The sequence below is a fragment of the Drosophila elegans genome, unplaced genomic scaffold (assembly GCF_018152505.1).
Source record: "Drosophila elegans isolate 14027-0461.03 unplaced genomic scaffold, ASM1815250v1 contig_520, whole genome shotgun sequence".
Classification (NCBI taxonomy): domain Eukaryota; kingdom Metazoa; phylum Arthropoda; class Insecta; order Diptera; family Drosophilidae; genus Drosophila; species Drosophila elegans.
Window position 1 is genome coordinate 669,842 of NW_024545903.1, and position 27,556 is coordinate 697,397.

General features: G+C 37.6%; 2 protein-coding genes across 2 annotated transcripts; both read left to right on the plus strand.

Annotated features, from left to right (window-relative positions):
- The first annotated feature begins 236 nt into the window (after nucleotides 1-236).
- Nucleotides 237-3,639, plus strand: LOC108141632 (protein ORD). The gene is made up of 7 exons (XM_041709881.1): nucleotides 237-248; nucleotides 1,093-1,703; nucleotides 2,471-2,720; nucleotides 2,789-2,968; nucleotides 3,069-3,146; nucleotides 3,203-3,471; nucleotides 3,529-3,639. The coding sequence occupies exons 1-6, from the start codon at nucleotides 237-239 to the stop codon at nucleotides 3,449-3,451; spliced, it is 1,380 nt and encodes a 459-aa protein (XP_041565815.1). The 3' UTR covers nucleotides 3,452-3,471; nucleotides 3,529-3,639.
- Nucleotides 3,640-18,811: 15,172 nt separating this feature from the next.
- LOC108137767 lies at nucleotides 18,812-19,889 on the plus strand. The gene is made up of 2 exons (XM_017259673.2): nucleotides 18,812-19,016; nucleotides 19,080-19,889. The coding sequence occupies exons 1-2, from the start codon at nucleotides 19,010-19,012 to the stop codon at nucleotides 19,451-19,453; spliced, it is 381 nt and encodes a 126-aa protein (XP_017115162.1). The 5' UTR covers nucleotides 18,812-19,009; the 3' UTR covers nucleotides 19,454-19,889.
- The last annotated feature ends 7,667 nt before the right edge of the window (nucleotides 19,890-27,556 follow it).

The following is a 27,556-nucleotide window of genomic DNA, read 5'->3' on the forward strand; positions in this document are numbered from 1 at the left end:
GCAGCTCGCATTTAATGCAGAGTTTCGGACTAATTGTTGCTCTGTGCGTGCATTTGGGAATTTCGGGTGTCGGGGAATTTGATGGCACTTAGAAAGCCGTTAATCCTAATTTTATGCACCTAGTCTGCTGGCCTGGCCAAGCCAATTTAATGGCTCACTTCCCATGGCTCATAATAATGCTGATTCCTTGTTGATTCATAAATTTACGTTAGGCTGAAACAAAAGAGCCAACAAAAATGGCTGGGACGGTAAGCTTTGGTCAGGACTCACATTGGTAGTCCCCAAGCCAAGCCAGTTGAAATCCTATAAAATCCTTGAGGAGGCTATTAAATGCATTTGTTTTTTTAACTTCACTTATGCTGTTTAAACTTAGAGTAAAAGTGTAAAATGGGTAACAGCGTGAACAACCAGTAAAAAGGAAATTTATTTATTTACTTCAAATTTAATAGTGTGTATAACTTTTTCCTTGTTCTTTTAATTTTACTGTTTGTTTATAAAAAGTAAAAAAATAAAATCATTGGAACAAAATTTGAAACTAACGTTTTGAGTTCTGGCAAACATTTTCCAACACTTATAGCGTCTGCACACAGTCGCTTAAAAGCGTTGCAGCGAAACAGTTAAAGCGACCCATTCACACAGGAATCCGCTGATGTAAAGACAACTGATCGTCCTGCCAGAAGTAAACAAACCTTAAAAGAAGAAGAGATCACACAATTAAATGTTCGAAAAATACCAAAATTTCCAAGTAAAAATCCGCTGAAGCGGAATTCGGTAGCTAAATCAGAAAAGTCGCCTGTCTGAATAGGATTTTACTTGTCAAACCGATAAGATCAGCCATCGATATTTGTCAAGTCATCTACACCCTCAACTATCGATAGCTTAAGATCGCCGCATATTGAGGCGTTATCCAACACTAAAAGACGCTTGATCGGAAGAAAGTTTAGTAGACAAAGTTGTGATCCGTTTAAAATAAGTAATTTTAACCATGTCAAAGGGAACTGCAATAAACAAAAACCACAAATTACACATTATTTCCGTGAGCTACAGAAGTGTATAATTAGGACACATAATTAATTGGATCTTCTTGACCAGCTGGACATAAACGATTGCTTGGGTTGCGACAAGTTACATGTGGAATTCTCGAGGGCCGACAATGTGCACGTAATCATCTATGATTTGGACACAGATCTACCCAACGATCTGTCGGCAGTAACACCCGTGGCCCAGGCCATTCTGCTGCTCAGTAGCCTGACTTATCCGGATGGCGAGAGTGTGTCGAAGGTTCCCCAGCTGCAAGTCGGAAGAGGAAGCGTCTCCATGACCTTCGAGATGGCCCCATCGGAACAGGTCGACGATGTGCAAAGCGACCTGGACGAGACGCCCTGCACCTCGAGACAGGCTGAGCGGCGACTTACGGCGCGGATGCAGCGCAAGAGAGAGGCCTCCCTGAGGCTCCTCCAACAGCAAACGATCCAGGTGACCGTCGAGCGTCGCTTCGATGTCCTCACTTTGCTCGGCTCGGTCTCCTACAGGATCAACGGGGACCAACCACAAATCCTCACCGTCCCCGAGTTCCACGCAATGTTCTTTGTCCGTCCCCAGTACTCGCATAACTTTTTGTGGGATCTCCACCAGAAATGCGCTGGCAATTGGCTGAAGGTTATCCTAAGCGATGACGATGGCGATGCCTTTAGCAGCTACAAGTAGGTTCACCTATTCCCAATCCATACTATTAATATAGACTTTTCAAACAACACCAAATACTTGTCAACTTTGCTTTTAAGTTACCACGCCATCATACTTTTCATAAATTCCACCATAAATTTGCAACGACTCTTAAAGTATTTATATAAATATATATATTCTTAATCAGCATCTCTAGGCGGATCGCCCGTCTGTATCCTATGTATTCCCTTAGTTATTAAGCTTTTCCATTCCATTACAAGTAGTACAAGGGTATCTAATAGATGCCATAGAACAATCGAAAATATATTTTAAGAAAAAATAAGTAGGTAGTATTTTTTTTTACAATTTAGGAAATACGGTTATAAAATTATAAAATTCGTAGTACCATTATACATCTACCAAATTTGAAAATTAATAAGAAAACCAACAACAATGAATTTTTTCTAATTATAGAAATTTGTACGATTTGAAACTTATAAAACCGATTACTTTTGTAACAGAACGCAGGACCGCACAATTAATTGGAAAATCGTGAATAAACATATTCGAATAAAAACTGTTAAATATAGTCGTCTTATAAAATTGTTCAAGAGCATATAAATTTCCTAATTTGAAAAATCCGAGCTAGAACCATAATTTGGTTCGGATGAGCCAATAGATTTTTGGATTTATTTATCGAAAGCCAGGAAAACGTTCTGCACAATGTAGCGAAGAAAATCAATATCAGATTTGATACGTAAACAACTTTTATATGTATCTAGTAACTTTTAATTTTTGCTTTCAGAGACCCCGAAAACCCATTTAAGACTTTCGCAAAACTTTTTTACCGCCGGGCAATGGAACCACAGGATTTTTTCAGCAAATTGGCCAAAACCTGTGTGCACGTCAATGAGGCAGTGCGACTGTCGGAGCGGAAGTTTGTGCTTCAGGTTTTTGACCAAGTGTGTCGTATATTCGAGTACATTACATTTTACGAGTACACCGTTTGGTTTTTGGTTCCACGCCTCAATAATATCGAGCAACTACGGCCTTCGGTGAGCATATATTGTCTGAGGCCTACAAAAATCGTCGACAGTCACTAAACTTTGTAGTATTTGTATAGACGCTCGAAGACTTCGATTTGACCAAAGTGCGAACATCCATTCGCGCCACAGGCGATACTAGCAACATTTACTGGGACCACACCGATCACAATATTAAGGACATTCTAATGGTGGCATTTCAATTGGCCCTGGCCACCAACGTCAATCAGTCGGTTCTGGTCATCAGTCATTTGGAAACGGTTAGTAAAGGATGACACTAAAACTAGATAAACTATTTATTAATTAATTAGAAGTAGTTACCATAAATATTAACAGTCATTTCCTTGTTTAATTAAATAGCTATCCCAGTTTATAACAATGCAATATGTGACTGCCAGCTTTATGAACGACTTGCATGTCAAGAAAGACTCTGATCCGGTGAGTTATTTAAACTATGAAGTATAACTGAGTATTTATTTATGCTCCCTTTTTAGAAATGGTTTTGCCATCGCTATTTGCAGCGCATTGTCGAAAAGGCTTTGTTTATGGGCACAATCGTCATCATTGAGTACCCCAGTTCGTTTACACAATTGGAAGAAGGTCGTCAGTTGATCAAGTGCTTTCCAAAAAATAGGAAGGGATCATCGAGAGCACTGCAATGGGAAATATTCGAGGATGTTGTCAGGGACAATGAGTCCAGCTTACAGTTTCTCAAGGAGGCTACAAACCACCTGACCATGTAGCTTGCAAAAGGATTCATTAGGTGAGTCACATGAACCCACAAACATGGCACATTCAACTTATTCGCGTGCAATTTCAGCTTCGCCTCGAACAAAATTCATTTATCTGCCGTCTGCGGCTTTCACACGCAAATATTTCCATTTTCATTTTCTAATTACGCCTGAGCTGACGGGCCAGCTGAACGCCGCCTGAAAACTCATTGCTCAGCTCTATTTCAATTAGGGTTTTGCCGGCTGTCAGTTTGAGTGCCACTGGTGGCGCAGTCGAGGGTCCTTGCACCACCAACTGCACCGCCGCGAAACCAAAAACAGCAACTACAACTACAATGCCTGTCAGACGAGAGGCACACGTCATTTTCCGGCAAACTGCGTTTTGCGCTTACCAAGACCATTTTTAGCTTAAATCTCCTCCCGGTGGCCCAGTTGGAAAGCTAGGCGCCCGGAGATGCATCCTGATGGAATGCTGACTGACTGACTGGCTGGCTGGCTGATGGACTTGAATGATTGGTGGTTGCCGGAGCAATTCTTTGGGCGGTGATGCAGGGAAATCATCCTTTTAAAAAAAAGAAAAAGAGGTCAGAGATCTAATTTTAAATGTTTTTTAGCCCTTGATTATGTTTAAACGAATGAGAGAGGTGAAGTTTTCGTTAAGCTTAAAATTGTAATTTCGTCGAATCAAAAATATTTGTTTTTAAATATTTTTAGATGTAATTATTGTCGGGTAGATAATTATACCTTTTAACTTTAAGGATTATTTTATGAAAATTGGGTTTTTAAGCAAATATTGCTGTCTGCAATATATCCTTTTAATGAGTTAATATGATTTTATTATTAATATTATATAACTTGTATAATTTATAATTGTGCATAATTCGATTGAGTTGTAGATTATTCGTGCTTATTCCATTACCAATTTTTAAAACTGAGTGTATTCAACCATGTTAATAATCATGTTTTTACAACTTGTCAAACAATATCCAAACAACAATTAATTGTAAATCGATTAAGTTTAAGTATATTTATATTAAAAATGTTGAGTGTATCAACCTAACTATAATAATATATGTTCAAACAAAAGCCATTTAATAGACTTTCTATCTTTACACTTCGTCATGGCTGTTGTATAGAAATTAGTTACGACAAAGCTGGAGGCTATTTTTGTAATATGCAAATGCAATTTTCAATTTATTAGCGAAATGGTGGCCGCAGGGTCAGAGCATCGAGGCAGCTGTTCGTCTGCGCAGGTCATAAATAAGCAACGAAAAATGCATTAGACAGGTTTCTGGCTGAAATGCGATGCGTGCCACATTTCGCACCTCATCCACGAGCTGGAGGAGATCGCATGCCGGCACTCAGCCAAATGACAGGCAGCTGTGCCCCCTACAACCCCTTCTAATAAACTACTCCCCTCGATCCATAAAACACACACACACACACACACACCGAATTAATTGCGCAAGGAAACAAATGCCGCATTTTCCAGTGTGAATTTTCTTGAGTTTCTCGATTGTGTGACTCCTACTTTGGTTTGGGTTTAGTTCTCGGTTTTTCTGCTTCGGCAATCGGAAAGTGCACACGAAATTTCCGAGAGAAGGTCTTTTTGTTCAAGAACAGCAAATTAGTTTCTGCTGAATATTATTTGATGGCTTTTAAGGGCAGACAGCAGGAAATTCTAATATTAGAAGAACTCAAATGCAAATTTAATGGCAATGAATGTTTGTTACAGAAGTTTGTTAACTTTGAATTTAATTCTGATGGCTTTTAAAAGGTTTGTACTAGGTTCATGAAATATGAATGAAGAAATCTTATATACTTAATGTGTCGCAGAAAATACATAGTTAATAAAAATAGGTATCGAGAAGCTGTGAATAATAAACTAATTTCAATATTTCACGTTATAATAAAATAGACGTTTTTATTTGGTAAATCTGGTTCAAACCCTTTTAAATATGCATAATTTAAAAGCTTTGTTTCAAACCTCACAACTTATAACCTCAAAAAAAGGGAGCCACCATATTTTTAGTAATTAAAAATTAATAATTGTTGTACTTTTGGGCCTGTCTTGGGTTTCTTGTGTATATATATATTTTTTTTTGGTAATTATAAATTAATAATTGTTTTAACCCCATCCTGCCCACTTCTGTGCCTTCTTGGGTTTCTTGTGGATGTATTTTTTGTGAAAATCTGTAATTATACGGGACTTGGGGTCTGAAAAGCTGCCACATGGCGGAAGCTGCCCTTGTTTCTCACTTTTTCTCCCTATTCTTGCTCAGCTTTTTGGGCAACCTTTGACCTCCAACCCCAACCCTTAACCCCACTCACTGACCGCTGGCAGCTGCTAAAAGCGCCAGCCAGTATTAAAAACTCGTTTCGGCTAAATATTTAAACAGTTTATTATGCTGGATCCCCGATGCGGTAACATGCCACACATGTGGGCGTGGCAGAGCCACCCACACACCTACACCAGCCCGCCATTTTGTTGCCCTTTGCCCTCAGCCCTCTGCCATTTGCCCCACACCGTCTATGTAAAATGGCGCGTGCATTGCGCCAAAAGGAAATTCAAATTTGAATTAATTATGATGCCACGCCTGCAGGATGCAGGTCCCATGTCCTCGTTCCCGTGTCCTGGCAGATATAGCAATTTGTTGCTGTTCTTGCTGGTGCCATCGCGGTTCTGCGGGTCCCGGTAAATGGGTGGAGCATTTGTTGCATTTACCAAATAACAAATAATAGCACTTAACGCCCCTCGGGACGAGCGTGTGTGCGGGGGAGGTGTTTGCGCGAACTGTTATTTAATTTTTTGTTTAACAAAATGCAAACAACATAAGCAGCTTGCCGGTGGGCTGATGGGTGTTAACCCTTCCATCCGCGCATTGAAAACTTTCGGAAAATTTGGCCGACAAACAAGAGCTTAACTATTCGTGTGTATATGAGGACTTTAAATGAAATATCAAATAACACAATGATTATGACGAGGAAAAATATAAATAAATGACTTACCATTTTCAGAAATTATTTTTATATTTTGTTTAAAAGTTTCAAACGTAACTTATATAGTAAGTTTCTCTTTATAAATTTGTATAATTTTAAAGCAGTTTCTCTTTATAAATTTGTATACTTTTAATAATAATTTTAATGCTTCTATATCAATGTCAAGAAATCTGTTGTGTAAATATTTAATTTAATTTTTCCTATTATTGACTGCAAGGTTATGTACGCTGTGGGTTATTAAAGCTAGTTTCTTTTTGTTAATTGTTTTATCTTTATAAATTTGTAAACACATATGTAAGTAATTGCATTTTAGACATGCAATTGTAAATAATTTCTTTTAGACTTAAACCAGAAGTTAATTTATACTTTAGTTTTCAACCCAACTAAAGCATGAAATAAAATACCCGCTTTTGTGGAGACACCACCCACAATTTCATTAGCATTAATGAGATCAAAGCTTCAAAGAGAGCGGAACAGGTGAAATCAACCATTTAATTCCTTAGCAAGCGAGTAGAACCACAAAAACAGCGAGCCACAAGAGCAACAATCGATGATGGCCAAAAAAAAGGAATATCAAAATGCGGCGCAAAAAAGGAGGCTTTATTTCAGCACCTGATGAAATACCAAAAAATAAAAATACGCGTTCCCGACTTCTAAGTACCCTATATTAGCAATAAAGTTAACCAACTTGTTGAGTACTTAAATAAATCATACACGCTTTTGAGAATAAACAAATACGGTAACAATCTTAAAAACTCGGTTATCAAAATGTGGTTTTTAGGACTTAAAACATTTGTATAGAGTGGTTTTCAGTATACCCCTTTCTATTAGGCATAAGGGGTATAATAAACTGTGGGAAAAGCGGGAAAAAGCGAGTTTCTGCATTTGCGTTTAATTACGAAATAATCCAAAGCGAGTGTGGCAAAGGAAAATCGATGGGGTACGGCTTTGGGTGGCAAAAGCAAAAGCAGGAAGAGTGCAAGTGTTGGGAGGATGGACGGCCCATGTCAGCGCCAATGATCCAGCAGTGGACAGGCCGTTGACGTTGGTAACCCAATTAAACTGTCGCCCGACTGAGCAGACAGCATCCTTGCCCGCTCTGAATCACCCCCAATTCTCAACTGCATTTCGGCCCTTTGGCCGACCGAATGAGTAGCAACTGTTTGGTTTGGCCTGCTGTGAACTGGCACTTTGCCCAAATAAACCGCAGAAGCAAAAGCCACGCAAATGCTCCGCTTCATGGCCTTCACCCTCGCCTGATTTTGCCCCAATTCGCTTGGCGGGGCTTCAATAGCAATTTGGTTAAACTCCTTTTTAATTTCGACCGCACTTTCGTCTCACCGCAGTTGACTCAGAGGTGGCAGCGTGAGTTATCGTTGCTGCAGAAAAGTGCTTTAACATCGAAATAGTGATCTGATATCTTAGACATTATTAAGTAATTCGGTCGAAGCTGCATACCTCAGGGCCTTTAAGTTATTTAATGTTTTAACTAAATTTAAGCTCTCTTTTGACAACTAAACTTGATTCTTAATTGCTTTCGACCAAAAATCAAAAAAAAAAAAAAACTAAAAACTTTACTACCTTGTTTTGTATACCAAAATGTGCAATTTTTCGTTAATTACTGGGACAATGAGTATTCTGATTATTTTGTTTGAGTACTTGAGGGATTTTTAATTCAATAATAAGTCTAATAAAAGCTATTGTTCTCATTAAATTTAAAAAACAATTCAAAATTGTATGGCACTTTGTGTCCAGATTGAAAATACATTAAAAGGGTTTGCAGGATTTTGTTTACCGTAAAAATAAATAACGTAGACAGAGAAAATTAATCAAGTACATTGCACTCAATCTGAGAGTTAGACGTACTCATAAAAAATCCAAGATCAAGAATTCGCAGTTTGAGTAAACATTTTTTAAGAACAAATAAAAACTAAAATTAATTATTTATTTTTTGAGCACATAACTAACTTTTTCAAATCATGGTAATTTAAATTCTCAATTTCTGAACGTAGGAATTTTCCCTGAGTACTTTTTTTAAGTTTTAAAAAAATTAAATTTCGGGTCATTTAAATAATAAATAAATTAAACATGTTTGCAGTTCGCTTTCGACTGAAACAATAAAAAAAATAGTGCAAAAATTTATTGATGGTTTTTTATATTCATACTGTATGTACATTTTCGATGGTTTTTTTTCTTCCGTCAAAATAAACACAATTAATTTTTTTTTATTTAAATAGAAAAGGTTAATTCTGTTACATTTTAAAAACGTCTTTCAGCTTCTTGCTCACAGCTACGACTTGAAATAGAATCGAACGTTGTGTTTCAGTTAAAGCCTGTTCTGCCAAGTGCCCAACCCAATATTAAATTTGCAATTCCTCTGGCAGGACAATTTTCAGCGCCATAAACGGCGCAAATTTCATTAGCACCAGGCTAGACATCATCTGCCGAACAAAAGAAGCTGAAAGAGAAATCCCTGGGATAAAACCATTTCGTTCAGTCTGTCTGGGCCAAATCAAATTTGGCTAAATGTGCGCAGCATGTCTTGAAAGTCTCGAGAATATGAAGGAACTTCGGCCTAAAAAATCCCCTTCAATTTGAAGCTCTTTTAATTGTCTTGTTGCGAGGCGTTTCTCTTATATTTGTAATGTGCAAATATGTGAATATTGTTTTTCTTCTCTTCTGGTATAAACATACATATGCCCAACTTCATCTGTTGACTCTCAACATTTTGTGTTGACTTTTATCAGCGGCCTTGAGCGAGTTCAAGACACTTCCTCCTTGGTTGCCAGCCAACCTGCTTTTGTTGAACTTCATCAAAGTTGGGCAAACAAATGCATTTCTCTTGTGCTTATGCAATTATACCAGGCAAAACGGGAAAATTTCTTCCTTTTCAGAACGTAGCTTTCGTATTTCTTGCCAAAATATTTACACAATCGAATAGATTCCCTTTGCCTGGGGTTCAGCAAAGCATTATTTAATTAGTATGAGTTTGGTTTTATCTGTTCTGTTCAATTGGAATCAATGACCTATAATTGATTTTTAGGATGCACAAAGAAAAACAAGCAGAAAGTCAATAATATTTTGATAAAATTAAGACATGGCTCAATGGCAAACATTTTCAATTAAATTGTTAGCATGTAACACCATTTCTTTGGGATTAAGTAAAGTTAACCACAACTTATTACTTTATCTTATATTTTTTGTTTATTAATTATTTCAAAAAAATAACGATAAACAATAGCTTTTTCATTAGGCATTAATTTCTCCCATGTTTTTGTTATTTTTTCCAAGCCGAGTGGTAAATATAAAAATTATTAAGTGTAAATAAGATTTTTCTGAATTGGGTCGTTGTGCATTTGGGAATTTAATTATCGGCTTTTTGTTAAGCCTTGCATTTAGTTTTTTCCAATTTTTGTTTGAACTTAATTTGTGGAAAGTGCACAGAAACAACAATTACCAATTATCAAAATAACAATTATAACCAAATTGAGTTAAGCGTGAAATTGCAAAAAAATGCAATTTAAATAGTTTCTTTTGCCTCCTGCCCCAAAAATGTATCTTATTTTTAATAGTCTTATATTTGCCGCAATTTATTTGATGCGAGACAAACATCAGAAATTAGAGCCCGCCGGCAAAACATTCGTTTCATCGCGGCTGCTGGGTGGAAAAGGGGGCGGAAGAGGGGGCGGAAAAGTGGGTGGGTGAGACAGGGCACGGTATGCTGTTTCCTTCAGGCTCCGAGGAGCATCCTTTGTTTGTAATTAATTTCAATATAGCAAGGCATTACAAGAGAAACTCACTCAGTAAATTTCAAAGTATACTGCGAAGCCAATAAACTCTGGCGAAGAGGGTTCAGAGGGGCGGTGGGTGTGGGTGGCTCAAACACTCGCAAACACATGGTGTGTAAAATACATTGTGAATTTTGCACCCAAGACGCGTGAGATGAAAGAAAATGCTCAAATTTAAACCTGAAACACGTGGAGTTGGAGGCGGAATTTCAGTGGGGCGGGACTAGCAGCGTATTACTTTTGCCCATAAAAGTAGTTAAATTATGTTGACTGAAAAACAGCGCCCTTGCATGAACGTGTATGTGTGTGTGCGTTGGGGCCGAGGGCGTGGCACTTCTGAGGTGGTGGATGGTAGATTTGTATATCAAGGCTGTTGGTACCATCACACACACACACACACACACACACACGAATGCCGATGCGTATTTTTACGCCAAAGCAGATAAAAGTAACTCGCACTCTACTCGCCATTTTAGCTAAAATATTTGCACGTTCGCAGGGATTGCACGTCCATGGGCGAAAAAAGGGGGCCACTGTTTGGTTTGCTGTTCATTTTATTGGAATTCTCGTTCGCATATTGGCTGGGGAATTGTTTCGGTTTCTACCGTTTTCATTCCAATGAGCAGCTTTAGTCTGGCCCACAAAATCCACGCAACCCTTAAACCATCACAACCTTTTATTTAACTTGTATTCCAAGCATAAAAAGTTTACTATTCATTTTTTTGGTACTCACTCTTTAACTTTAAACAAAATTTATTTGTTTATTGATTTCAGTTTTTTTTTAATACCTTGCTCAGAATATATTATTATTTTGAAGATTGTTTTGTAGTTTCCAGTTGTGAAATGGATGTGATAAACAGGGATAATTATTAAATTATTAATTATTTGGCTAAGCAAGAAAAAACCTTAAAGAACAGACAGATATCTAATGTACACACAATATATAATCGAGTTTTTTTCTAGATCGAGTTTCTGGAAGTCAATTGTGAGTTGACTACCTTCTAGGATAATATATTTCAAAAATGTATTTTTAAAATATACAGATATCAGCAAAATAATAATAATAATAATAATACTAATAATAATAAGAGAGGTAAACATTTTTCTTTTTTTTTGATTTGTTAAGTGGCCATTCAACACGTTTATTATATCTTTAAATGAAATGGAATTATAATAGAATGAAAAATTGTAAGTACATTTTTAAGATTTAAAATAAATTGTTTTTTTTAAGCCTTATTAATTTGAATGATTTATACATAGTTAACGTGTAATTTAAAACTTTTATACAATGTATATCACAATATTCCCAATCCTGGGATCCGCACACTCTAAAAAACAGAAAAACTTAAATTAAAATTATCAGGGAAATATTGAAATGCATCTCAAATTTGTTGTTATCTAAGTTGACACCTACACACAAAACCAGCGGCTCTTTTGCTTGCAATTTTCATAAATTGTGATCGTCATTTGATAAGCTTTCTGTCGACTTAAGTTTGATTGAAATATTGCAGCCAATTTCGTATGCTGCTTGAGTTCGTTTCCTGCCTCCTACTGTTATCCTGCTTCCCGTTTTGGCGACAATTAACAAACAGTCAACTAATGCTCTTAATGAGCTTGCATGCGATTAATTTTCCACTTGAGCTGTTGAATTTCACGCAGCCTCCCGGCCCGATTCTGATTCTGATTCTGATTACTTGCCCCATCTCGAGTGCGCTCCATAAATCATATTCCATTGTCGCTGGCAGTTTCACTTCAGAGCGGAGAACGGAGAACAGAAGTCGGGGCTTATCTGGTCGGAGAATTAGGAGGTGGCAATCGTCTCCACCGCCAACCGTCTCGGACTCTGCCTGCATCCCCATCCCCATCCCCATACCCATGCCAATCCCCATCTCCATTACCATCTGCATTTGCGATTCCCGCACTTAATGCCGCTTTCCTGCTCGCCGACTTAGCTCTGCATATCAGAGACTCACGTCAGATGTCACTAATCTAAATTTATGCAAATTGCCAACTGTCTGACTTGGCTCACATGCGATTTCCACTACCGCCACCGGCAGATTCCAAATCCAAATCCAGATCCGGAGCGAAGTGGAGTGTAGAGCAGCGAGCAGCGAGCTGCAAACTGCAAAACTGCAAACAGAAAACTAAAAGAGACTTTGCAACAGTTGTAAAAATGCAGCTAAATTCAAATTTGACATGCAGCGAAGTCCGACTGGGAGTTTTAGTTGAAGGCGCAGGCGAAGGTGGATGCAGTGCATTTTCGCGGAGTCTTTTCCCCAGCATTCATTTGGGATGCAGAACAGCTAGCAGCTACCAGTTACCAGTTGAATCAGAATCTGCTCGCCTGGCAAGCTCTTATTAAATTAAAACGAAGGCGTTTAAGTGCCGCCCCAAGCCACCAAGCCACGATCCAGAGACTCAATCTGATATGCAAAACATTTTTGAAATAACTCAGCCGTAAACAGTTTCAGCCGGAGTTCGGCGGCTGCGGAGAAGCGGGGCTCCATGGCCACGGCTTCACGTCTCCACGTCTCCACATCTCAGCCAAGCTCAACTCAGAACTTCTCTCAAGCTTAGCCAAATTAATTGAAAAAGTTACACGCATCGCTAGCTCCACCTCGCCCAGATCTCCTAGTCCTCATCCTTCTGAACAGCGGGCACAGGCAGCACGCCAAAGGAATCGAAAGCATTCCAGGCGGCCGAAGGATTCGCATTCGCACTTGATTAGTCGCCCGGTGGAGAGGACCGATTGCCACAGTGATTTCTGCATTGTGGTGGCCTGGATATCGATTTCATTTAAAAAATTTCCTTTGAAAATGAAAGAGAAATAAGTTCCAGTCCAATTGTCATTCAATATTCATGCAGATTGTTTTTGGATGTATACCTCAACTTATTCATTATTGCAAGAGAATTAAATTATCTTTTAATGAAAATGAATTGAGATTAAGTTTGACTGACTTAGTCTAGCCAACAGAAAGTTTTATATATTTGTAACAACTTCCTGACCAAATATGTTACAGAATTAAAAGGTAATGTTAGAGGGCTCAAGGCGGTGTTTTTATTTAAACTAAAAATTATAAAGGAAACATTTAAAAATTTAGCCTTTGAAATATTGTGCTTATTGGGCAAATGATTATTTAAGTTTGTTACTTTGATACCCTTGAATAAGTGGATAGGTCGCCAAAATGCAACATTATAATACACTATGTTACGTTACCTAACTTTGTTCTCGTTTGTTTTTTATTGGGTCAAAGAGTTTCGGATAAATATTGCTATATCTTCAATGCAATTACAATTTTATGAGCATAACTCCAGCATTATTCTAGATTTGGATACAAAAAAAAGGAAACAAAACTAATTTCCCGGAGAAAGTATGTTATGTAAACATATACTTCTATATGTTAATACCACGTAATCTATGTAAAAAATTTTATAATTTTTTTAAATTTTTGAGACTTTAACTTGATATTTTCTGTTTTTCAAATTGGTTTACCTCAAGCTTTTTGTTGGTTTAGCTTTAATAATGTTCCACATAGAACCTTATCTTTATATATTGCAATCATAAGTCATATGTAACTTTAAAACGCTATAATATCCTAAAAATAAAGTTTAACTAGATTAAGTATCCCAAGTCTAAAGCTTAACTTTCCATTTTTTCCTAAGAAATTACACATTTCATAGCTAAATAATAAGGCGGCTAGTGAGTGATTGTCCCATTTTGAACATATTTAAATGAAGCTAAAAGCAAGAACATTTTACCCTGCTATTAAAAAGGCTTTTGTTGAGTAAGGTTTCTGAGAATTCGTTTTTGGGAACAGCCCACAGTTTAATCGCTGCCAGTTGGCAACGGTTTGCGAGCTCGAAGCTCACGGCTTGTAGCTTATAGCTTATAGCTGGCTGTGTGCGCATTGCCTTTCGATTTCATTATCGCGAAAACGGCACGCGATGCCAGCAGGAACGGGGCCAGAACCAAAAGCGAAATCCAGAGCCAAAGTCGCAGCAGCTCCGCTTTGGCCGCCATTTACAAGTCGGCGCGTTTGTAATCGCTTGCAGCTCCATTGGCCTCCCCTCCCCCTTCCCTCGTCCCGCAGCCAACTGCCACTTACGTGCCCATATGCAAAGCGACAAAGTGTGAAATTTCACTGAGCGCTGCCCCCACACACAAAAACACACAAGTAGGGACGGAGGAGCTGGTGGGAGGGAGCAGATGGAATCACACGTGTGTCTGGAGGGAAGGATTCCAGTTGACCAGCTGGCAATGTTGACTTAAGCCCCCAAATACCTGATTCGGACCAAGTTCTCTTCTCCGGCTAATTAATGCAGCCAAGGGGACTGGCCAGCTCAAAGGTTCTTTTGAAAAAAATAAGGTAATTGCGGAGAGAAGAATAAATTGGAATGGCACCACGAAAGGTTTGTCTTAAAAATAGATAAAAATACGAAGTTTGATAAGTAAAACTCTTTATCCATTTAGTTTTCACTTATACTTTGTTAAATGTTTTATTTTACTAATTAAGCTATTTTAAAACAGGGTAAGTTTTTTCAGCATTAAAGCATTAAATATAAAAGCTAAGTTTTCTTTGTGTATCAACAAAATATCTCTATGTATTATCATCGTAATACTTTGTGTGTATAGAAAACTGAATCATTTTCCTCTGAGTGGAAACAAAGTAACTGGATCCTTGGGACTTTTCAAGAGCAGCCATAGAGCAGCGATAAATTCATTTTTAGCGTATCGCTGGCTGCACAGAGAGCTTCCCCTTTTTGGCCAGCATTTGTCAGCGCCTGGTGCGCTTGCCCTTATTTTATTTGCACTTGTCTTCGGCTATCCTTCCCCCTTTTACCCATCTAGGATGTAACAATTTCAACCTATAATTTATTCAGCTAAATCCTTTTGCCGCCACGAGCCAAGCACAACGAGCGGAGCACTGAAAATAAATTAAATGGAAATCATTTGTCTTGCTCAACAAAATATCACGCAAATGGGCGAAAGTGGAGACCGGGAAGATGGAACCCAACAAGTGGCAGCTCCAGAGGATATTTGCATAAAGAAATAATATTCATTGTGCGAGACTGGAGGAACTCGAAGAGGGACTTTGCAAAAAGGATTTGAACATGTCAAAATTGTCCTTGACGGACGCTAAAGTGGATAAGATGATTTCGTTTTATTCCCAGAGCGTTCGCCCAGATAAAGTTCTTCATTTTCGTCCAGATCCATTACTTTGTTTAAAGTTCTTTATTTTCGTCCAGATCCCTTACTTTGTTTAAAGACTCCCGCAAGTATGCAACAATTTCGTTGGTTTCTTTGCCTGGTTGGTCAGCTGTGCGGTAAAGCCTTTGGGGCTTATCACAACTTAACTACGTATCCGCTCCATGGCAATTTTCGTGTGCCACGCCCACCACGCCCCCGGCAGCAGATCCACATAAACAAGCGGTCGAAACTATCTGAAAATCTCAGTCGGGCCAGAAAGGGGCGATTAACAAGATTAAAAGCGCCATTAAATGCTTTGATTCGGTACAGGCTAAGACCACGCAACCGCAGATACGCAAATGTGGACGAGGACGTGTGTGCGGATGTGCGGATGAGCAGATACAAAGATACTCAGATTCTTTGGCCAGGAGGTGGAGTCCAGACGGCGCACCCAATAATTTATCCCCGTATCCGAATCCGCCCCCCGAAAGTCGTCTGTTTCTTGCTTAAAGGAACACATGTTTGCGGCTGCAGCCACAGTTGCCTGTCGAATGTGCTCCTCGGATACGGATACACAAACTTCGTTTGGAATGCCATCTGTTCCTTGGTCAGGACGTAAATTACGCAAAATTTGCTGTTAAGTAGTTTAGCGCCAGCGGCAGATACAGATACAGTTTTGTATCCCGAAATCCCCCAGTGCGTGTGCGTATCCGACGGATTGATTTAGGTTGCGGGTTAAGCTCAACACTTGATCCCGACTCGCATCAGAACTAAATTATATATTCGGGGCAAAACCTGTTTGGGTTCTGGTAAAACTAACAAAAAGTTGCATTTTAGTGCCGAAAATGCGAGAGATGTTGCTCTTGATGTCGTGCTTTTAACTTTTTAATCCGAAATTAAATTGAAACAATACAAAAAAGAGACACATACATTTGCCACATTCCAATTATTAATACACAAATGTTGGCGATTTTTGCAGTTTTAATATGCTTATGTTTAGTAATTCGCAAATGAGATGTGTAAAAAGTTAGGAGGTGAGCAATATTTGGAATTGAAATTAAATCCAATTGTAGATGCAAACAAAACACTGCGTTTCAAAAGTGTAAGGTTATTAGGGAAATAACTGCTGTTTCATATTTAATTTTTAATTTTAAAAATAATTTGGAAAAATAATTAAAGCAGAGAAACAGTTAAAAGCGGCAATGGACCATTTTGACTACCCTTAATTACAATTTCGTCACTCACTGTTTCTAACAACATTTTAAAGTGAAATTTATTGCCTTTGCCCAGCCGTTTGGCCGGAATTTAGTAATAAATGAAATTAAACAATAGAGTGCAGGCAACAATCGCTAAATTGCATTACAGTCGCCGGCAAAAGAGCAGTGGCAAAAATGAGCAAAAATAATTTAATGGCGAATTGCAGCAACTAATTTAAATTGAAATTAAAATTGATTGTTTTTTAAACGCGGCACGTAGGCAATCCCAGTGGGGCGGAGGTCGGTGGGCAGCGGGTTAAGTGCGTGTCAGAGCGAAACAGAGCGGTCTACAGCTGCCACGTCATTTGCAACAATGCCGGGAAAACAAACAATGGGCGATGCGAAAAGAGCGGAACGCTCAAATTGTTCAACAAGCAAACAAATTCGTTAACAAATGCTCGAAATTGCAACGGCCGCAACAAAAACGGCTGCAACGTTGAAAACAAAGGCAAAACAAAAATTGAAATTGGCCAGCTAAGGAAATACCATTGATCGGACAAAATTCATTTACAACAAACGAACAAAAGCGACCATAAAAATGCCCTAATGTTTCGTTGATCAAACATAATATTAAACTCAATCTCTTAAATTGCTAAGCATTTGAATGTAAAATGGAAAGAATATGCTTTGGCCACTGTCAAATCGAATTAAAGTGACTGCTGAATGATAAATAGCTGTCCATTTATTTCGTTTTCTTAGTTTTCATGATTTGTGAACACCGCAAAAATAAGTCCTTGGGAACCAGAGAAATCTACAATTAAATATTATTAAAAAGTGAAATATTTGTTTTGATACAAATGTAAGTATTACATTTTTGCGTTTATATGCGTGAGTTAAACGCCTGTTTAGCTTGTCATTTGCCTCTCTTAATTGAGTTCTTCCGGTAGATTTTTGTACCCATTACTCGCACAATAAAAGGGCATATTATATTTGAGTCGTTTTTGGTACTAAAAAAATGTTATGTTTGATGTAATAAAAATAAAAAATAACTAAAGGCACATCCAAGAAAATATTTCCTGAAAATAATTATTTGTTTTAATAAAATGTCACAAGCGAATTCTAAAACAAATTGAAGCTTTTTTAGCACGAAATAAGCTAAAAAAAATTCACCCTAAAATAAAGGCGATTTCAAAGTATGAGTGATGATGAGCCAATTTCCCACGCCCACTTTTAGACTAACAAATCAAAAGCATTTTGATATATAAATGTTTTTGGTCTGAAAAAGTGTAGCTAAATACGTTACTAGATATATAAAGATTACAAAAATTTTGTGGTTATTGCATATAATTTGCCCATATCGTATGTGCAAGACTTATTTTGCGGATAGCGCGATTAGGTTAATAAAATAGTTATTTTTAAAACATTTATTTAAATTGAGTTTACAATTTATTTTTGGGGTTAATATATTGAAAGGCTAAAAGATTTAAATAAAAGGTGTTTTGTAGTCGGGGAACTATATTAAAGCGGTCGTTCTTGCTATTTATAAAGAGAGAATAGGGCGGAAAGAAAAAGAAAGCATACACAAAAACTTAAATTATAACATGTAAGATAGTTTTGTGTGAGCATTTCCGTTTTAACTTATCTGCTGAGTTTCAATGTTTGAGGGTTCCAAACACTCAGTTTTTATCTAGGGTGCAACAGAAATCTCTTTCAACCGAATGTCAATTCGAATTCGGTTTGAATTTAGCTGCACTCAAAAAAAACTGAAAGTTTAGTTTTAGTAAGAAAGTATTAAAGCATAATTATTCATTCATCACTTAATAATATAACCCCTATACTTTTTAGTTTCTTTTCTATACCGAAGAGTCTTAAACAGACAACAAGCATTAAACCACAAAAGTTTTATTTTGATACTTTCGCGGTATTAATTAAATATTTATCTTATTGAGAAATATGTCTTACCCAATTGTTTAAAATTCATGTAACTATATATAGTGGTGTGGAACACCAGAGTAAAAATATCTCAGCGATAACACGTAGACCTTATGACTTTAACCAATTTCGTGAAGAAAAATTCAATTTCACTTTTATCAAAGAAACTGGAATCCCCCAAGCGTCTTAATCGCCTGGAACCACCCTTGACTCTCAAATCTTGTATAAAAGGCCGACCAGTGTGTCAATGATATCAGTACTCAAGCAACCATCGTGTATTCAATTGCTTCGCTTTCAACGAGTGAGAATGGCATAATGCCTCTGATTTAAACGAAAATTCAAGTGCTGAATTAGCACCATTCTTTAACTAATTTATTTTCTATTGGCAACCTTCTGCGATGTAAAGAAAACATTAAATATAGTTGCAAACACGATCATATATAAAAAAAATTGGCTATACAGAACAATGAAGCGTAAGATTTGTAAAACAAAACATTTTTCATATAATTATTATTTTTTTTTTATTTTTTTCGTAGTACTCGCTTGTGTGAGCTTTTTGGCCATAAGCGCATCCGCATATGCGCTACCTCCATTTCTGACGGTGCTTTATGCAAACATAGTTCCATCTGGCTGGAACCCTATATTCTTGGGGCATAAAATAGCTCTGGCCTTAACTCCCTGCGATCCCAAAAACCATCCAACGTCTTTTACATATAAATCTGATTCCGAATGCTTAAAAAGGTGTTCTGGTCATTGCCTAAGTTGCAACGGAACATGCATTTTTGGAAGCCAATGTGTATGCGCAGCTTCGATATATTGCGTGTATGATCCCAATAGACCTTTGACACAATCATGTCAACCTATTGAGAATTTTACCAAACCCGATTGGAAGTTCATACCGACCGATTGATAATGGCCAGCCTTGCTGATAACAACCAATCTTATAGTAATGTCTTTCTCATAGTCCGTCAATCCAAAAGATCTCTATCAAGGACGGTAGAGAACTTTAACAAAGGTTTGTTAAAAATTTGATTGGCAATTATCGAGCATTAGATAACAAAAGAAAAACAATAAACTTTTCTAAACAATACCATTTCTGATTTCATAAATATATTGTTAAACGTCCTATAAGTCATTTTAAACTCGACTAATGTTGGATGAGAAACTGAGAAATTTTGAATCTTTTGTTAATATCTATTAAAAAAAATAATTTACTGCTTGCAATTTTATATCACTTCTCTTTTTTTTTTAAATATTAAATAATTGAACACATAAAAAAAACCCCAAGTGACTTTGTACCTTGAGAATGCGTAAAAATAAAAATAAATTATTAACAGACTATTAAACTGATCCTGCAAAGGTTAGCAATGAACATTGTTATTACAAAAAAGTATATATATATACCTTATAGGGTCGAAAATGTCTCACTCACCGCGTAACTTTCTTCTGATCAAAACCATAATAATCACTCACTGCGTAACTTTCTTCTGATCAAAATCAGAGTATCCTTTGCAAGGGTATTAAAACTTCAGGCCCTCGATGCCAACTTGATCATTAAATTTCCTCAGTCGTCGATGGTGCATTTTGAGGCATAGGAAAATACAGGCGACTGAACTAAGCCCATTTTCGCATTTTCAACAGCGCGTGCCGTCACACACTCTTTTGCTATCTCTCTCCTGCCCCTTCCCCGTCTCTGTCCCACCCACACCCACACCGGCCGAATCACCCACACTTTGGCATCCACTCAATTATATTGCGTGCCTGTTGACGCTTTTCTTTGTTGTTGTAGCCATTGGGGTGGTTGTGGGGGAAGGGGTGTTTTTTTTTGGTGGGAGGTGGGTTGAAGGCCTCTCGCACTGTATTTTTAGGAAATTGTTGCTAATTTTTTGCGCATAGCCAAATTGAATTTTGCAGCTGCCCAACGTTGTATGGCTTTCGCGATAGCCGCACGTGCAGTTGACCAAGTGGAGCCACGCACACACACGGAACACGCCAAACACACAGCAACACCCACAAAAGCACTTTTGGCAACGCCAGCACCACCCAAAAGAAAAGCCCCCCCGACCAGTAGAAAAACCCTCCCCCTCCCTCTCCAAACCGAATAGCCCATGCATAATTGCCGCCATCATCATCGCGGGCACTAATATGGCTTGGCTCTACTGGCTGGCCGGCTTTTCCTTTTATTTCACCCCGGCCACATGGATGCTGCCCAATTAACCGACTTGATGTTGGCTTTTTATTTCTGTGTTTAGCGGCTAATTTGGGTAAATGTTGTCAGTGCAGTGAGCACTCATTTTATTTTATTCGTGCCTAATTGCCGGCCCAGGCCAGCGAAACGTGCCTGCTGCGGAACACAACAAAGCCATCAGCGACTTATCGATGAGATGGGGCAGTCGGACCTCAATAAGTCCAATGCAGCTGGAAAATTTGTAAAAATATTTAATCATCAAATATAATAAAGCATGTCTTTCTTTCTCAATTGTCAGTCATTTGTAAAGGAGCATTAATATTTTCTAAGTGAACATTATTCCCAAAGATGAACTTAATTAATTTTAATTAAAGTTTATTTAAACTTAATTTTTGTACAATTTGAAGGTTCAATTAAAAATAGTTTTTTCTTTTAAAACTATATTTGCAATTATATACTTACTTATATTTTGTTATCATATAAGGCTGTGTAATAAAACCTAGATTTATTTAATTGTTGTTTAATTAATTAAAACTCAATGAAAATCATAAGTTTTAAGTGAAGTGCAATTACCATTTGTGGTAGTAATATGAATTTGTTTTACTTAAAATAGTATGTCTGCGGCTGTTTAATCATATTGGTATTATTCACAAATCATTTTTTCATATTAAAACACGTTTAATAAAACCATTTTAATTAAGAACAAACAAGTTAGTTATCGACATCCCCACAAGTTTCTGTTACCTGCCAGAAAATAATTATATCAGATGCTAACTTTGTGACTGCAAGTTCGACTGTATCACTGCATCGATCCATCAACTTCTCTAACTACGAAAAAGCTTTTTAAAGTCACAACTTTTCTGGGGGGGTGGTCCCAAGTGGAAAAGTTGGTCCGCTGTTTGGTTTTTTAGTCATGTATTTTTTCCTAACGGCAACCTCCGTGCCATCAATAGTTTTTTAATAATTAAAATTGCGCCAAAGCAATTAATTTTAAATTTTAAAAAGGTTACCCCCTCCCCCCCACAAACACACACCCCCACACACACACACAAACATTCACAAAGTGGCCGGCAGGGGGCGCTGCTGGAGCTGAAGCCGATTGCGGTTAGAAAATATGAGACATGGAGGAGAATGTCTGGCAAATGTCACTTGAAAAATTTAAAAGCTCCGCAGACCCTGCAGCGCAGAGGATCTGGGAGAGGGGAAGGGGAGTGGGAGGGGGAAGGGTTTCGGGGGTTCCTAGGTAGGAATGATTGTGGGCGGTCGCGCAATGGGGCGTATGCTCGATGTTGGCAAAGGCGAAACTTAATTAATTTGAGTAACTTGGCAGCCGTCCGATCTGGATGCCCATGCCCCCGTCCAGGGAACCACTCTCCACCCACCCGTGGGCGTCTTTGTGGAACTTTGGGTGTGGCATGAATTCTTAATAACTGCTGGGACGGGGGGCCGTGGGCGTGGTTGTCGCAGAAGTGCAAAAAACTGCAGGCGAGCACACGGAAAATGCCGCCCCTCATTTTAATAAAAGGGTTGGAGAAAGAAAGAAATTACGGAAACTGACTATGTCAACATAATTAACTTTGAAGTGGGAAAGGGGGAGCGAGAGGGGGTTGCGGAATAGAATGGTGAGAAAAGCCGGGCAACAAAAATTCACCCTGCACATATGGATTCACTTCGTTTTAGTTGCCAAAAAGCGCGCCTGCAAAAAAGTGAGTTAAAAAAATATGATGGCCACAGCACCCACTCTTCAGCGAATCTGGCAAATGGCGTCGAGTGTTTCCCATAATTAATTTTAATGTGTTTTTTAGCGCCTTTCCAGTCAAGCTGAGCTCAACTGAGTTACAGAGGCCATTTGGCGCGTTCATCTAATTGCCCAACTTTGGCAAAAACAGAATGTGAAATCAGCGCGGAAAAACTTACAGCTCTAATGGTGATTTCTTTTTGCCATTTTTGGCCCTACTTCATCTGGCACAGGTGAGTGCTTCCATTAGATATTCATATATCTAAGTAAAAACAGATGTTTTTTGTATCTTTTTCCTCAATTAAAGTAATATAATAGTAATAATAACTTTAAAATAAGTATTTGACTTCTTAAGTTGTGCCAAGTCTTTCCATTCATTCACGCACCCTTAAGTCAACCTAAACATTATCTTTTTAAAGCCCAACATTTTTGCCTCTCACTTTAATTTACCTGTTTGCCAAACTTTTTGATTGTCCAATTTGCAGCAAGAACAAGCTTACGGTTTGAAGGAAATACCAAAAATATAAAGGTATAAAGCTATATAGCTGAGAAGAGCTCTTAATTTGAACATTTTGACCACAGATGGGGCCACATGTGTCTGGCTTCTTGGCCAATTCTTCTACTGGTCTGCACCTCTCTATCTGCAGCTAATGTGCAACAAAATAAATGGAGATACTGACAGGAGAAAAACAGGAAGAATTGTTGCAGGAGTTTCTGCAAACGCTGACGACGATGACTTTTAAATTGTTTCGTTGAGGTGCCCGTGCTGGTCAGATAGTTAAACGAGTGTAAAATTAATGAACTCGAAAGTCAATTTCACAACATTGAAAGCATTTATTTGAAGCTGTCTGGTTGGTGCTTAAATTGGGGTTTGTTTTAGATTCAACTAAAATTTACCATCTTTATTTCAGAAAATTTTACGTTTTGAAATAATTTTAAATGTAATTTGCAAACAATATTGGAGAGTTAGGTAATCTATTTCTATTTCTTTAAAATATTTGTTTTGAATGAATTTGTTGAAATATTTACCACTGCTCTTATTATTTACTTCTGAACGTTAAAGTTTGGATCAATATTTTTTTTTTAATATTTTTTGTGACCTGGTTTTGTTATAATGGTGTGTTTTGTGCTGGCTCAAGATCTGAGATCAAGATCTCAAATAACACGAAATGTAATAAAAAGAATCTAACTATAGTTGTATACTGTTTTCTTGAAAAAATATTATTTACTAATTTTCATATTAGAAATGTTTTATGTTGAAGATGCGATTGCCACTACCTTTTTATCTCTTTGAGAAAACGATTATTCTTTTTTACTCTTCGAGTAACGTGCATAATAAACAATTTTATTTAATAAATACATTAAGGGTCTTACAAATTTGTATTTAAGTAAGTTACATTGTTTAGAAAACTCGACCTAAAATTACTATTTTAGACTTAGAATATTTAATGGAGTTGTTTCCACTTGTGAGTAGGAATTTCAGCATTCCCTTTGCACAGATGCCTTAAATGCCATTTCTGTTTCCAATCTAGCTGTGGATACTCCCTGCCCAGGACTTTGTGCACCGTCACCGAATGGCGTTATACATCTACCCTAAGTAGCTCAGCGTCCAGCCTCAATATGGCTCGCTGACATGTCCAGCATGTTGGCCAGCTCGTTTCAATCCAGAAAATGCTCATAAAATGTCGCCCGGCAAACGGACCCTAAGCCCCTGTCAGCTGGGTCAAAATGCGGGGGGGATTAAATAGGGGCGGAAAAGTGTCCCGGTTGCAACATCATCGTCCTGACCTCGGGCCATCTGAAGCTCCGAAGTGAAGCAATTTAGGTGCTGTGCCCGTGTGCGTTGGAAAGTTAATGCTCTGTCGCAGATTAAAACCAAAACATGCGAGCGGAACCACGGGCTCAGGTGAAAACCAGTGAGAGGATAGGTTTTCCGGGTCCGGAAAAGCTGCGTTGCTGTGTCATATTAGCACAACAGATTTCCCAGAATGCCCCCATCCTTCGGTTCAGGATGCCAGAGTTGTGACTGGAAAAGTCGGGATTTCGTGATAGTTTCTCAATTGAAAACTTTATCCTTGGCCATCAGTTCGTTCCCTTGATATATATAGAAAAACACAATTAATTATTTTGACCTGCGGCATTTTCAATTACCCAGGCTGTTTACAAATAAAACTTGAGCGGGGACCAATATTCAAACAGAAACAAAACAAAACAAAATCGATTTCATCGCCAGTCGTTTTTTCAATTAAATTCAGTATTTCACTCAGCACTCATCAGACAGCTCCAGCAGCTTCTTCTATTAGCTTTTCCCCCAGCAGCATTTGGCCTCCAACTCCAGCCCGGAAACGGTTATTGAAATTGTTTCGAACATTTTACGCCTTCATTTTAGGAAATCGATGGGTGGTGGCTCACAGTGGGGTTTGGTATGGGGAGGTCATTCGATTCTATTGCCGAGGGCAAAAGACTATTTTTTTTTTGTTCGTATTTTATTGGCATCTCAGCTTTGTCACGTGTCAATATGCAGAGATGGGTATGCCAAAGGACTCGCAGTAACAGCAGGAGCGGAGTGAGTGGGAAGCGGCACCGCCGGCAGCTCATTTAAATTTTAATTTGTTCGGCAGTCGAGTCTAGGTCTGTGGATACCCCGTACTCTGCCCCAGCCCCCAACTATATCCGCCATATCTGTTCCTCGACAGGACAAACTTTTGGGCATTGACAGTTGCGTTGCGCAAAAGTTTCTGCGGAATTCGCATTATATTTCAAAAGCTTTTCCGGTTGACTTTTCGGCCGGGGTCATGAATTCGTTTCAGTTGAGCTTTGATTGAATAACTGAAAGATTTTCATCAGTCGAAGGGCAGTAGATGAAGAAAGTTTATCATAACGAAATTTTTGGAGCTTGGAATTAACCAAAACACTGACGTTGGATGATTAAATGTTTGTTTTGTAAGCATTAAGTTGCATAAGTTAAAAGATTGGTTATGATTTTTATATAAAACAAGAAAGAAAGCAAACTTCGGCAAGCCGAAGTTCATATACCCTTGCTGCTATTGCATGAATTAAACACTTTTGAAAACATTTAAATTATGATTTACTTGAGTATATGCTGAAAAACATTGAAACTATGATGATTTGCAGCTCAATTATTAGATAGTTATTTTATATATTTTTATTATTTCTATGGGAGCTAAATGCTATAGACGTCCGATTTTGATCAAATTTAAACCCTAATTCTGAAATAATTAAACATTGCTATATGTCGAAGAACTAAACAAAAAATTAAAAAACAGAAAAGTTATAATTTTTATACCCTTGCAGAGGGTATTATAATTTCAGTCAGAAGTTTGCAACGCAGTGAAGGAGACATCTCCGACCCTATAAAGTATATATATTCTTGATCAGCATCACTAGGCGAGTCGATCTAGCCATGTCCGTCTGTCCGTCTGTCCGTCCGTCTGTCCGTCCGTCTGTCCGTCTGTCCGTCCGTTTATATGCAAACTAGTCTCTCAGTTTTAAAGCTATCTGCATGAAACTTTCCCAAAAGTTGTCTTTCTATTGCAGGTAGTATATAAGTCGGAACGGGCCGGATCGGACGACTATAGCATATAGCTCCCATAGGAACAATCGGAAAAATAAATGAAAAAAAATTATAGCTTTGTTGTTTTTTAATTTTTTGTTTAGTTCTTCGACATAAAGCAATGGTTAAATATTTCAGAATTACGGTTTAAATTTCATCAAAATCGGACGACTATAGCATATAGCTCCCATAGGAACAATCCGAAAAATAAATGAAAAAAAATTATAGCTTTGCTGTTTTTTAATTTTTTGTTTAGTTCTTCGACATATAGCAATGGTTAAATATTTCAGAATTACGGTTTAAATTTCATCAAAATCGGACGACTATAGCATATAGCTCCCATAGGAACAATCGGAAAAATAATTGAAAAAAATTATAACTTTTCTGTTTTTTAATTTTTTGTTTAGTTCTTCGACATTTAGTAATGGTTAAATATTTTCGATTTACGGTTTAAATTTCATCAAAGTCGGACGACTATATCATATAGCTCCCATAGGAACAATCGGAGAAATAAATGAAAAAAATTATAACTTTTCTGTTTTTTAATTTTATGTTTAGTTCTTCGACATTGAGTAATGGTTAAATATTTCCAATTTACGGTTTAAGTTTCATCAAAGTCGGACGACTATATCATATAGCTCCCATAGGAACAATAAAAATATATAAAATAACTATCAAATAATTGAGCTGCAAATCATCATAGCTTCAATGTTTTTAAACTTATACGCAAGTAAATTATAATTTTAATGTTTTCAAAAATGTTTAATTCTTGCAATAGCTGCAAGGGTATATAAACTTCGGCTTGCCGAAGTTTGCTTTCTTTCTTGTTTTTCATTTATTTTTCCGATTGTTCCTATGGGAGCTCTATACTATAGTCGTCCGATTTTGATGAAATTTAAAACATAATTCTGAAATATTTAACCATTACTATATCTCGAAGAACTAAACAAAAAATTATAAAACAGCAAAGTTATAATTTTTGTTCATTTATTTTTCCGATTGTTCCTATGGGAGCTATATGCTATAGTCGACCGATTTTGATGAAATTTAAACCGTAAATCGGAAATATTTAACCATTACTATATGTCGAAGAACTAAACAAAAAATTAAAAAACAGCAAAGTTATAATTATTTTTCATTTATTTTTCCGATTGTTCCTATGGGAGCTATATGCTATAGTCGTCCGATCCGGCTCGTTCCGACTTATATACTACCTGCAATAGAAAGACATCTTTTGGGAAAGTTTCATGCAGATAGCTTTAAAACTGAGAGACTAGTTTGCATATAAACGGACGGACAGACGGACAGACGGACGGACAGACGGACAGACGGACATGGCTAGATCGACTCTACTAGTGATGCTGATCAAGAATATATATACTTTATAGGGTCGGAAACGTCTCCTTCACTGCGTTGCAAACTTCTGACTGAAATTATAATACCCTCTGCAAGGGTATAAAAATCAAACTTTCCTTTATTGAGTTGGATTAAGAACTAACTTACTTAGATTGAA

Excerpts from the sequence above, each read along its gene's own strand:
- LOC108141632 (XM_041709881.1), top strand. Across the intron at positions 2,969-3,068 it reads TCATCAGTCATTTGGAAACG|CTATCCCAGTTTATAACAAT; the intron begins GTTAGTAAAGGA and ends TTAATTAAATAG. Across the intron at positions 3,147-3,202 it reads TCAAGAAAGACTCTGATCCG|AAATGGTTTTGCCATCGCTA; the intron begins GTGAGTTATTTA and ends CTCCCTTTTTAG.